The sequence below is a fragment of the Heteronotia binoei genome, chromosome 2 (genome assembly GCF_032191835.1).
Source record: "Heteronotia binoei isolate CCM8104 ecotype False Entrance Well chromosome 2, APGP_CSIRO_Hbin_v1, whole genome shotgun sequence".
Classification (NCBI taxonomy): Eukaryota; Metazoa; Chordata; class Lepidosauria; order Squamata; family Gekkonidae; genus Heteronotia; species Heteronotia binoei.
The window spans coordinates 95,375,552-95,388,989 of NC_083224.1; the positions used below are offsets into that span (position 1 = coordinate 95,375,552).

Consider the following 13,438-nt stretch of genomic DNA (forward strand, 5'->3'; position numbering starts at 1 on the left):
TTTTCCTGTGCCTTCCAATTGCCTGATCAAACGAGCACTGGGATATTGTCCCAGATGGTCCTGAGTATTAGGAAAATGATCAAAAGTGTTGTTTGCAAGGTCAATCATCATTAGCTCAAATTTGCTCTTGTAGAATGAAACTGTACTCATCACCTCACCAATGCATTTGTTTTACCTTGTAGTTCAATGTTCATATCACTTAGTTCGCCTATAAAGTCAGCGAGAAATGCCAAATCACATAACCACTCCTCATCTTCCAACTCTGCTTTGTCATCTCTCCTTCAAAAATCTTTTTATTTCATTCAGCAAATCACAAAATCTTTGCAGAAATTTGTGCCTACTTAAGCCACCTTACATCTGTGTGCAAAATGATTTCCGCTGCCCCTTCATCAAGAGTAAGATTGAAAAGCCGTCTTTGAAGTGATCTTCCACAAACTGAATTTACAGTTTTGAGAGTGATGTCCATGACAGTCTTTGTATTGAGTCTCTTGTTTGCCAAAACTTGCTGGTGAATGATGCAGTGGTAAGAAAGGAAATCTGGAAAGTCATCATGCTGGTTACAGAGGCCTATGAAACCGCTAACCTCACCTGTCATTGCTCTTGCTCCATCAGTAGTGATGGAAACAAGTTTATGCAATGGAAGATTATACTTTGTCACAAAAGAATGGAAAGAGCTGAATATTTCCTGACTGGTAGTTCTCCCTTTTAAAGAAATCATTCCAAGTAGTTCTTCTTTAACACTTAAGTATTCAAAAACCATCTGGATAAAGACTAGTAACTGGACTATGTCTCTTATGTCTGTAGATTCATCCGGTTGGAGTGAGGAAGCAACACAAACTGAAACATCCTCCAACAATTGTTCAGTTGTGTCCCACACATCTTTTCTATTCGCCGCACAACGGTGTTTCTTGACAATTGTACATCTTGAACAGCAGCTATGATCTCTTTCTTATTCTTAAACCCTTCAAAAAGATTGCCTGCTGCTTCAAGAAAACAATCTTTTACAAATTCTCCTTCATTGAAAGGTTTGCATTTCTTTGCGATCAGGCTGCTGACCATGAAGGATGACATGGTTGCATTGACTGAATGTGACCTTGGCTTCGCCATCAACTGTTGCTGTGCAGCCAATTTAGATTTAAGTTCTTTGAGCTTCAGTTTACAAATTTCACTTTTGGGTGGAAAATCAGCATCAAACTTATTGCTATACAGAGCCTTATAACGACGCTCCAGATTACCTTTTTTGGGCAAGGATACAGCGGCTTTCACCATGATGAAGAAGTAGTCCATTTTCCATTCATCATGAAAGTGGTAGGTTTTGCTCTTCTTTGGAACACTCATCTTTGTTATACTGGGGTGGCTGGGGTGCTAAATTAACACTGGCTGAATCTGGTCTAAAACTGTCACTGTCCCAAAGTATTAAAGATCAACAGGAACTGAAGACCTCTGGATGATGCCAAAACCACACATGCAGTTCTAAAAGTAAAAATAAGAATTCATCATACTGGCACCAATAATCAAATACCACCACACTAAACAATCATCAAAAAAACCCAAACACCTGTCCAGCAAACCATGAGACCAAGTGGGGCTGGTGATCTACCTCTGACCCCTCCGTGATCTACTGGTAGATCGCAATCTACCTGTTGGACATACCTGCTATAATGTCATGAAAAAGACTTTTCTACTTAATTTCTTTATATGTAATAAAAATGTTACTGCTCATCGATATATTCGAGAAAAAAACCTTTTTGTTAATTCCCAACTCATTTCATAGCCTTGGAAAGTTATTTATTTATAACATTTCTGTGCCACCTTTCTACCCAAAGAGGGAACCCAAGGCAGTGTTTTGATAAACAGTAAAACATCAAGCAATTAAAACAGAATTTAAAATATAATTGTATATAAAACATTTAAATTCAAACATATAAACACATATAAGAGCACAACCGGGGAGAAGGGCCAATAACAGTAGGGGAATGCCAAACAAAACAAAACAGTCTTTATCTGCTGGTGGAAGACAAAGTTAGAGGAAGACTGACAAACTCCCTGAGGAGGGAGCTCCAAAGTTTTGGCACCATGACTGAGAGGACCCTTCCTCAGGTTACTACCTAGACTACAGTTACCAGATGCAACTCAGGAAATACCTAAGGACTTTGGGGATGGAACCTGGAGACTTTCCTATTCCCATAAATAAATAAACACAGCAGTGCAGTTTTCCTGAATACAATCTTCATTTCCTCCTCCTCTTTTTTTTGCCTTCAAAGGGTTCACCAGCAACTGCACTTCCATTAAATGAAAGTGAACGCACACACTCACAAAATAAACAGTTTGCAAGTCCACACTTTTGTGATTCAACTGGTGCAAAGTAAATTGCTTTACTCACAGGAGTTGTTGAGTGTAATAATCTACCAACTTCTTCAGACTAATACAGGAAAACAAATGTAGGAGAGACATCTAGGGGGTAGAGTTTTCCTTCATCCCACAATCAGATTCTAGTTAACCCTTTACTATCCATTTTACTATATAAACAACTTCTGAAATGGAATGCAAAACAACAGACTGTGTTCTCTTCCTTTCTCACACTCACTGCAAAGAGCCACATGGCTCTCCCTGTTGCCCCCCCCCCCCATGCAGCTTTCCCATCCTGATGAGATTTAAAGGCACACACACATTTCAAAACACATATGAACATATGAAGCTGCCTTATACTGAATCAGACCCTTGGTCCATCAAAGTCAGTATTGTCTTCTCAGACTGGCAGCGGCTCTCCAGGGTCTCAAGCTGAGGTTTTTCACACCTATTTGCCTGGACCCTTTTTTGGAGATGCCAGGGATTGAACCTGGGACCTTCTGCTTCCCAAGCAGATGCTCTACCACTGAGCCACTGTCCCTCCACCGTCCCACAGTTTGCAAGCTTCTTCTAAACCTGCAGAAATCTAAAGGCACATCATGGCTGTTGGGGTGGGGCTCCCCCCTGCCAGCCAGCTGACTGATGGCAGGGAGGAGCCTGCAAAACTAGGGGAATACCTTGCCCAGACCTGGGAGCTGGCAGGCCTAATCTAGACTCAGATGGAGCGAGCACCTGAAGCAAGACTTCTAAAGATGACTAAAATGGACTGGAAGCTTCATGTTTGTATTGGCGGTCCTTAAGACTTCAAGCTATATAAGACTTTAAAGGTCTGTATCAACAACTTGTATTTGGTCCAGAAACAAATTAGGAGACAATGTAGATGGAAAAGCCTGGGCTAATATTGTCCCTAAGATCCACTCCATTCAACATTCTGGCTGCAGCATTCTGCTCCAGATGTAGCTTTCAGTCAGATAGTCTTCAAGGTCAACCCCACAAACATTGCATTTAAGTAATCTAATGAAATGTTACCAGGGCATGCACTACAATCTAATATCTTTTATGCCCAAGAAGGGCTGCAGCTGGCTCACCAGGTGAAAGGCACCTCTGGTCACCACTGCCACTTGTTTATCCAACAGGAGGCCCAGGTCCTGCTGAGCCCCCAAGCTACAAACCCGTTCTTTTAGGAATAGAGCGACCCCTTCCAGGACAGGTGATATCCCAATCCTTAGGTCAGACTTTCTCCCCCATGAGTAGCACCTCTGCTTTGTTGAAGTTGAAGTTTCCATGTGTTAGCCCTCATCCATCCTAAAACTGCCTCCAGACATCTGTTCACAGTTCATACTGCCTTTCTGGCATTTGCTGGAAGCACAAGATAGAGCTGAATGTCATCTACATATTGGTGGCAACTGGGCCTACATTTCACAGTGCTTTGCACAGATTTTAAGAAGTATCTACATTATATTATGCTAATATTGTGTGGCAGCAACTTGTCACACACTAATGCATGTTCTGAAAAAGATGAACAGATTGTGGTTGCAAGTTAAATAACATGTAACTGCATCCAATTGTATAACTGAGTAGTCAAGAGCTTTTCTTATTCATCATCCTGGGTTCACAAAGGCTGTGTTCCTCTGGCATTTGGCATGGAGAGCTGGCTCTCACATGAAAGACTAAACAGAAATAGCTTGTGGGTCAAGCTCAGGTCTGAAGGACATTTCTCCTTTGTAGCTAAACTTCTCTGAAAAAACAAGCTTTGGAAAGAACCCATTTGACATTATCCAAAGAGGAATTAATTTAATTGTATGACAAAATACCTAATAAGTTACTTGAAATTCATCAGATCAGATCTCTGCCCTCTTTTTCTCCAGTAAAAGCTCGCAAGAATATGGATGAGTCGTATATTACATTCAGTCAAAGTAATTGCATCTTGTCATAAATATCCTAAATGTGCTGCTTCCAACAGCTTTACAGAGCATACAGAAAGGAGGACCTTCTGTAAATAGAGACACGTTTCCATAGTGAAAAAGGCACCATTCTGATTTTATTTTCATGTGCTTCTTGGCCCTTGCTTCTGAAGCCAGGAATCTGTTTGACAGCTGACTTTGCTGGGCATTTTCTTCTATAACTATTCAGAAGAGTAAAAAAGGATGAAGGATTTTAGGTACTTGCCTAAATGCTGGTCTGCTCAGGGCCACTTAAACTTGGTTACAAAAAGATAGAGATGGTTCTCAAATAAAAACTCATGACAAACAATGACCATTTGAGGTCACCTGACAAAATCTTGTAGGTATGGACAGAACCTAAACATATAGTCAGTTAAAAGCTTCTCTTAAAATTAGCTTAAAATTTATGCATGCACTTCATATGTGTAATATCTGTCATGTCAGAAGTAAATATGCAGTTGATCAGTACTTGTGGTTTGCTTATTTGTCATGAGCCATTTTATTGTAAAAACTCTTGCCCTCTTGCCTGACTTGATTGGTGTTAGTTTAATTATGAGTGTGGTTGAGCCTGAAACAGGTGGAGTTGGTTATGTTTCCAAAGTAAATAAATTGTATATGTGTGTTTTATAAATCTGAATTTAGAGACTACACTTGTTTGAAAGTGATATAGACCTACTGTGTACATATTTGGCTTCGGCCGGTCTTCTACTGCAGGAGTCCCCAGCCCCTAGACCGGGGACTGATATCAGGTCGCAGCCAGTTTGAAACAGGTCACGCAGCCTCACACTCCCCCGTGGCACCTTCCCCACAGGAAGGGAAGGAGGCAAGGGCAGCATTGCTCACTGCTGCTGTGGGTTTCCCACCCATCAGCTGATTGGTGGGGGGTGCTACCTGGGAGGTGCTTCATGGGCCTTTCCCTGGCCTTAAAATGGTAAAAACGGGAGGGGGGGAGGCAGTGACAAGGCTGCGTGGGGGCAGTGGCGAAGGAGGGAGGAGGAAACGGGGGAGGAAAACGGGGGGAGGAGGAGGCTGCGTGGGGGGCAGCAAGGCTGCACAGGGGCAGAGGGAGGAGGAAACACTGCAGGGAGGATGGGAGGGAGGCCAAATTGGGTGTCCCCACCCTGCCGGCCCTGGGGCCATGGTCGTCAGCCTGGCCCTGGGGCTAGTCCCCAGGGCCTAAAAGGTTGGGGACCACTGTTCTACTGCATTCTGTGTCCTTTTAATAATTATAAAAAACCTGTTTCAAGTAAATAAAATCATGCTGGCAAGAGGGCAAGAGATTATACAGAATAATTTTATAAAGAAAGATATTGTTAACATGAACAGTGTCTCTGCTCCACTTTTCCAGTGTTTAGTAATTAGCTGGCTTGTCCACACTGAGTTTGTTTGAAAACACTCTGCTCTCAAAATGACCATTAGTGTAGCGTCTCTTTTGTTCAACTCCCCTAAATACAACTTCAAAGAAGGCTGTTGTTGATTGATAGTAATGTTCAAAGTTTTTCAGCCACTTTCTGTTTCCTTGAAACTTGTCTTGACCTTGTCTTGGTATATTGGTTTACATATTTTGTGTTAAGAACATAAGAACATAAAAGAAGCCATGTCAGATCAGGCCAACGACACATCTAGTACAACACTGTCACACAGTGGCCAAAAAACCAGGTGCCATCAGGAGGTTCACCAGTGGGACCAGGACCCTAGAAACCCTCCCACTGTTGCCTTCCCCAAGCACCAAGAATACAGAGCATTACTGTCCCAGACAGAGAGTTCCATCTATACCCTGTGGTTAATAGCCACTGATGGACCTCTGCTCCATATGTTTATCCATATGTTCTGCCACTTTATTTCCAAACCTGGCTTGAGAGACAGCCATGAGATCCTAGAAGTTAAAGTTAAATAATGATTGACTGGCATCATTATGAACTCTGAGCTGTGTATGTATATGTCATAACTTTATTTGCACTTTGTAGAAATAGGCCTGAACTTAGCAGATCCATAAGTTCCTCCACTTTGTCTATTTTTTCTTGTGTCATTATTGGTTCATCAACCATATGATTTTACAGTTTGCACATGGCTAGTGAAGCTCTATTTTATATAACGTTTTCTCCCATACACACCTTATTGAAGATTCTGCTTCATTTTGTTTTTTAGGTTCTCCAGGCCAGCACCAATGTTCCTGGATGATTCCTTCAGAAAGTGGGCACGTATTCGGGACTTTGTTCCTCCCTTTGGAATTAAAGGACAAGGTAGGCTATCACTAGAGTATCCTGCAAGCTTGTTTTCTGTAGGACAACAGTCCTAGAAAGGTACAAATGTAGAAGGCACCAATTCATGTGATGGAATATGAAAGGAACTAATATTACAATATAATGGAGCAGTCACAATGCCCTTTTTCATATATTTGGAAAATCCATTCTGATGTCTGGTCTGGATAAGTATTGTGATTTGGTAAAGAACATATACTATTCTTTACCATATACTATGGTAAAGAACATATAGTATTCTACAGTTCATTAGTACAATAACAGAGGCATCCAGTTTCCAAGTTCTATCAGATTGAGATTTTAATATCTGGGAGAAGGAAACATGAATTTGAAAGAGAATTTGATTCTTTTGAACTGCTCTTTGTTTCTGAAAGTAAGTATAAATATTCACTTTCAAGATTTTATAAAATAATATAAACATTATATTATTGATTTGGGCTCAGGCCAATTTTTTTAAAAAAGAAATGGCATGAGGCCTTGGGACATGAGATGGGCATGCAGGCTAAGAATTGCACCAGTTTGGTGCAATTGAGAGCCAGTTTGGTGTAGTGGTTAAGTGTGCGGACTCTTTTCTGGGAGAACCAGGTTTGATTCCCCACTCCTCCACTTGCAGCTGCTGGAATGGCCTTGGATCAGCCATAGCTCTTACAAGAATTGTCCTTGAAAGGGCAGCTTCTGGGAGAGCTCTCTCAGCCCCACCCACCTCACAGGGTGTCTATTGTGGGGGAAGAAGATAAAGGAGATTATTAAACCGCTCTGATTCAGAGAGAAGGTTGGGGTATAAATCTGCAGTTGTCATCAACCAGTGGCCCCTTACTCCAGTTAGAATTTCAGAGATTTATAAAACAGCATATAGCAAATGTTGGTATTCTGAAGAAAAAGACACTGACTATATCCACGCGTGATGGAGGTGTAAAAGGGCATAAAGCTAATGTTCTATGGGATTATGCTTTCTAGTGGCATTCAATATGCAGTAGTTTAATCCAAAATTGTTTTTGTTAAACTTTGTTGAATTGTGTCCAAATAAATTTTGGACATTTATTCTTGACAGACTAGATGGAATAGTTGTTATAATATATTTTAAGTATTATAATTAATAATAATTTTAAAAAAGAAATTCATTCTCATGTAGCCACCTTGCAAATAAAGTAAGTGAAAGGGTGTTCTGAAACCTTCATGCAAAACATAATATTTCTGAAACCTGTGGTATATCATCTTGGAGACTTAGATAAGTAGGATACTTGGAAACAATACTACATTCCAGAAAGAACATAATTTACATAACTTACTTTGCTCATGGATAGTCAGAATATTTGGCAGAGAATGTAAGATTTCAGATAATGGCACTGAGTTCAGGTAACAGTGTCTTGTACCATACAGAATTCCTAGACTACTGCTCTGAAAAATGGTGCCCTTTCACATCTGTTTCCACACCATATAAATAAATGCTCTGCATTAGACAGTGCTTTTTACTATTTATACAATGGTATTAGTTATGCCGAGAACGGGAGAGTCTACAGAACATGAATTAGACATTAGCACAAGCCATGCACCAAGTTAAAAAAGAAGTGTCCACTGAGTCCCTGTCCTTGCAGTAGGCCAAATCCTAGTCCATGTGGGCATTTTAAAGTTTGTACATCAGTTTCACCTTCCTGTTAGAGATGTTTTCATCCTAGTGAGGCTAACAAAATGAATGCGACTCTGTAGTTTGCCCAGAGAGATTAGCTGCAAAGGCTGTTAAAACTTCTGATAGAAATAGGAAGGCTGCATTGACATGATACAGATTGGACAATCCCATGCTTTCAGGCTTCCAAGGTGTGTAAGGATTCTCAGCATTTAGGTTTTCTAAATCTCACAGGCAGCTTGTCAAATTCTTCTGCCAAGCCAAATCAAAATGGAGAACCTTGGCATAGGATGATTGAATGGCTCTGGCAGCCTCCACTTTACATTTCAAGTCTGCTGCCAGCTTGTGTCACCACCACAGTGTTATGTAAATCTAGGGTTTTATATTGGATTTTCTTTAGTTAAAAACAGTAACAGCCATTACTTAAATGGCTGGGAGGTGAAGCAATGGGAGCAAAACAGCTGAATGGATTGCTTAATGCCCTCATGGGACAAAATTTTATGCCAGGATTCAGTCTGAAGCTGTTTGTACGTGTGGGAGGGAAGAATTATTACTCTCTGAAAACCAGTATTCCTAATGGCTGTGCTGACAGGCCAGGAGCGTGAGAGAAGCAAATGGCACCCCTCTCCATCACATATCACTGGGAATTTTTGCATCAGCCTTTTCTGCTTATCCCAGGAGATGCATTATGGATGAATAATAGTGACCTGATGACAGCATCAGCACTTCGTTAAGATCCTCAGTCAGGGCTGGTCTGATGCTGGCCGAAATGGGGCTGCATGAAGGTAGTGTGGATGGCTTTCAGAATTATGTTACTTGAGAGATTGAGCAGCTTTAAAGTGCAAGATATGCCCCAAAGATTGGCATTCCACTTTGATCCTTCAGGAACACATTACTCATCTTCATGGTAGTTTTGCAAAATAGTCTGTATCCTGAGAGGAGCTTTAAACTGGGCAGCTATTAGCTTTGAACAGTTATGGGGATTAACTTCTTTTCCTCCTCTGAACTTGGATCACCTACCAAGGGCTGCACAGTTACTTTTGAAATTTTCTGATGGGTGTGCCAATTAGTTTTAGTGTATTGATTCAATAAGTGGATTGTGGCTTCTTATTCAATTATTGTGGCCAAGTAGACCCTATTACTTGGCATCTCACATCAGATTTGAACACAGTGACTTCCTACATACTGTATACTTGAAACCTGCCAAATTCTGAACGCAGATATAGAATGCAATCACAGACCTTAACAGAAATAAGAAATACAGTTAATATTTTCCGTAGATGAGAATCTACACAGTGAAGCCCCCAGAAAATGGTATTTGCTGTCCAAAATAGGATAAAAAACTTCAGGATTGATGTGGTAATAAGGAATTGACATAGGAACATACCAAGGTGATTTTACCTGTGAAGTTGCAGACTGCCAACAAAATCATGAAATAATATGTTTGATCTGTGAGTGGGATTTTTCCTTTCAAACACAGTGTTGGTGAAAAATTGTTTCTGTGTCTGTGTTGGATCATGTATGCACATAATAACCAAGCTGCGGTCAAAGATTTGAGAGGAACTTGGGCAAGCCTTGAGGGGAATCTTAATTGAAGAGACCTGTTGTTACTTGTGGCTTTAGTGAGAAGAACTTAACATGCTCACCACTTTGTGACATTTTAGTTGGTGCTAATAAGAGGCATTACATTGTCAGCATGCTCATTCTGTCAGTAGATATGCTGTTGTACTGTATTCTAGTTGCACAGGTGATCGGTAGCTACCTAATAAAAAAGCAAACTCCCTTCCACTTAGTGTTTTCAAAATTGTGCTGCTGTAATTGTATATATTTCAGTCAGGATGTGACAAATCCTGGGTCATCGTGGTACATAGAAACTTCGTTTTGGGGTCTAGCAGTTTCAGCAGTTATTTTACTGCAGTGTCTTTCACAGGGTCTTTTTTGTAGAAAAAGCCCAGCAGGAACTCATTTTCATATTATGCCACACCCCCTGACATCACCATTGTTTTGTAGAAAAAGCCCAGCAGAAGCTCATTTGCATATTAGGACACACCCTCTGATGCCAAGCCAGCCGGAACTGCGTTCCTGTGCATTCCTGCTCCAAAAAAAAAAAAGCCCTGGTCTTTCAGCTGTTCTCAGTGGCTGATTTATTTCACTTCAGATTATATTGTTATATGGCTTAAAATAAATGTGCATGAAGTTCTTATCATATCATTACTTGTTTATATGTAAACGTTATAATTCAGTGGTAGTGTATTCTTTGATTAAGCAGTTGCTTTCTGTATTAAATCCAATATTCAATTATATGGAGCTTTTAAAAGCAATAATAGAATCCTGCAATATTAGGGAGAAATTTGGCTAGGGTTACAAGTTAACTTTTTGTAGTGGAGGTGACAACCAGGGTTAGCCCTTTAATTACTTATATGCTATAACACTTTTGTCATAGCTTTAAGAAAACTGTGTGAAGGATTTGTATGGACAATAATTAAATAACATAGTTATTAAAATTCAAATCCCTGAAGGCGCCTAAATTATTGGGCTGGCTCTGGGAGCAAAACAAAACAAAACTTGCCAAGACATGTCTTTGTTGCTCTGCTCCTCCATGCACCCTGCTTGCTGAAGCAAATTCATTGCATCCCATCATGAAAAGTGATGAATTCTGTGATCCAGAATTTAGAACTGCACATTGGATCTTAAAGCTCATTACTCTATTGCAGGGTTTCCCAAACTTTCCACCCCTGTGGCCCGGTTATTTTTACAATTCTCCTTCGTGGCCCACTAAAATTTGGGAGTGGAGCCAGGAGACAGGAAATGATGTACAAACATGCTTAAAACACTTGCAATATTTTGTTTAGGAAAGGTAGGAGAAGAGGGGGATTTAAAACATCAAGAAAAAGCACAAGGATCACACAGCAGAAAAAATATAAAATACTTTCAGCCTGGGAAAACATGAAATGGCAGACATTTCAAGCTTCTCTGCCCCCCCCCCCTCACCCCACGTCTACTCAGATTGGCAATGGGAGGGAAGGAAGGAAGGAAGACAGGGAAAAAGACTGACTGGCAGAAAGAGAGAGAAGATGGGGAAAGACTGACTGACAGAAAGAAAGAGAGAGAAAGAGAAAGAAAGAAAGAAAGAAAGAAAGAAAGAAAGAAAGAAAGAAAGAAAGAAAGAAAGAAAGAAAGAAAGAAAGAAGTGGCAGGCATTTCAAGCTTCTCCCCTGCCCCATGTCTACTCAGATTTGAAATGGGAAGGAAGGAAGGAAGAAGACAGATGGGGAAAAAAATGAAAGAAAGAGAGAAAGAGAGAGTGGAGAGTGGGAAATAAAGCAAATAGGGAAAAAGAAAGAAAGAGGATAAGAGAGTTGGAAACTAAAAAAGAAAGAGAAAAGAAATGGGAAGGAAGGAAAAGGGAGGGAAGGAATGAAAGAAAGAAAGCAGGGACAAAACGAAGAAAGAAAGGAAAAGAAAAGAAATAAATGGGATGGGAGCAACTTACCTTTAAAACTGCTGACTCTTGCCCAGCATCTTGGCACACTGAGCCCTGAGGCTAGTGGGAAGTAGGGAGGCCCCCGCGCTGGTGCTGCTGTGTCTCCCAACCTCCGGTGGCCTGGGAGGAAGTGGGGAGGCCCCGCACCGGCATGCAGTTGTGTCCCCTGATGTCCAGTGGCCTGGGAGGGGGTTGGGAGGCCCTGTGCTGGTGTAGTTGCATCCCCTGACCTCTGGTGGCTTGGGGGGGATTGTCAGGCCCCCACACTGACGTGGCTGCGTCCCCTGACCTTTGTTGGCCAGGGGGACATTGACAGGAGGCCCCGTGATCTGGCATCAAGGCCTCCATGGCCCGGTGCCGGGTCCTGACCCTGCCAATGGGAAACATCACTCTATTGTATGCACAGCTATTTGTTCTTGACTTCTTTACCTCTTGGTGAAATTTATCTCTTGGTGCACTTGGAGAGAATGCTAACCACCACCAAATAACATTTGCTCACGCTGAAGTGCCCCTTGCATGAAGGGCTGGCCCTAGGGTGGTGCCCTGCCTAAACAATGGCAGGCCAATCCCTCCATTCTATCTTATGGGCCCAGAGGGTAGAATGGCGTCTATTTTATCCTATGAGCCCTTAGGATAGACTGGAGGGATTGGGTCGCCACTGCGGTGTGACACTACAGAAGGGGTTTTAAACTTTAAATCCCTTCTGTAGCATTTTGCCACAGTGGTGGCCCAATTCCTTCATTCTATCCTATGGGCCCTTAGGAAAGAATTGAGGAATTGGGCCACAGCCCCACCGCCCACACCTTTTGGAATCTACAAGAGGTGAGGGGGGATCCTTCCCCTGCTTTTGCACCTCAGGGTGCAAAAGCAGGGAGAAAGCTCCACTACTTGTACCTTTCAGAGATTCCAAAAGGCCCGTGTGAGGGGAACTTGGAGAGGCGGCCAAGCTAGGTGGCGGCCTGACTCAATGAGTCATGTGGGGGGGCACTCATTTGGGTGCCTCCAGAAGACCGGTACCATAGGCAATCCCCTAGTTTGCCTAGTGGCAGCCTTGCTTGCATGATATGTATGGAAGCAGGGCTTTTTTTGTAGCAGGAACTCCTTTGCATATTAAGCTGCACCCTGTGATGTAGCCAATCCTCCAAGAGCTTACAGGGCTCTTCTTACAGGGCCTACTGTAAGCTCCAGGAGGATTGGCTACATCTGGGGTGTGTGACCTAATATGCAAGGGAGTTCCAGCTACAAATAAGCCCTGTATGGAAGAACGTGTATGAAAGATGTTGCATCAGAATTGCTCACTTATGTGGCCACTGTGATAATTTTTTTTCAGCTGCTCATGGGATTGAAAATCTTGTAACTAATTTCAACTTAATATTTTTCACATAAATTCCTCAGTGTTCCATGGAGGCAAATGTTATATACAGAAGGCTTGAGTCAGTGCAGCTGATTTTGGTTTTATGAGCTCCACAAGATGGAAAGCTAGGCAGCCCCACTGAAAGTATTGACCTCTAGGGCATAGTGGAACATGCACATTTGAGTGCTACCAAATATGATAGCTGCCATTCTCTTCCTTAAACATTCTTTTAGCTGCATAGCAGCCTCTTTTCACATCTGGTGTTCCTGGCATAAATAATACTTTATCTCTGCTGATAAAATACAGATGCACGCTGACATCAAAATTTAAATTTGCAATGAACCAAACTATTTGTCTTTACACCTCTTTCTTGGCTTCTTGCCCAGATTTGTGTCTGGAGGAGCTGAAGTTCTGCAAGCAGGA

At 41.7% G+C, this 13,438-nt stretch overlaps 1 protein-coding gene across 7 annotated transcripts in view; it reads left to right on the plus strand.

Annotated features, from left to right (window-relative positions):
* ST3GAL3 (ST3 beta-galactoside alpha-2,3-sialyltransferase 3) overlaps nucleotides 1–13,438 on the plus strand; it is a 517,471-nt gene that overhangs the window by 251,465 nt on the left and 252,568 nt on the right. For all 7 annotated transcript variants that reach the window (XM_060231666.1, XM_060231665.1, XM_060231667.1 and 4 more), the window contains one exon: nucleotides 6,441–6,535. In XM_060231666.1, coding sequence (XP_060087649.1) covers nucleotides 6,441–6,535 — 95 coding nt within the window. The remainder of the gene's footprint in view (nucleotides 1–6,440; nucleotides 6,536–13,438) is intronic.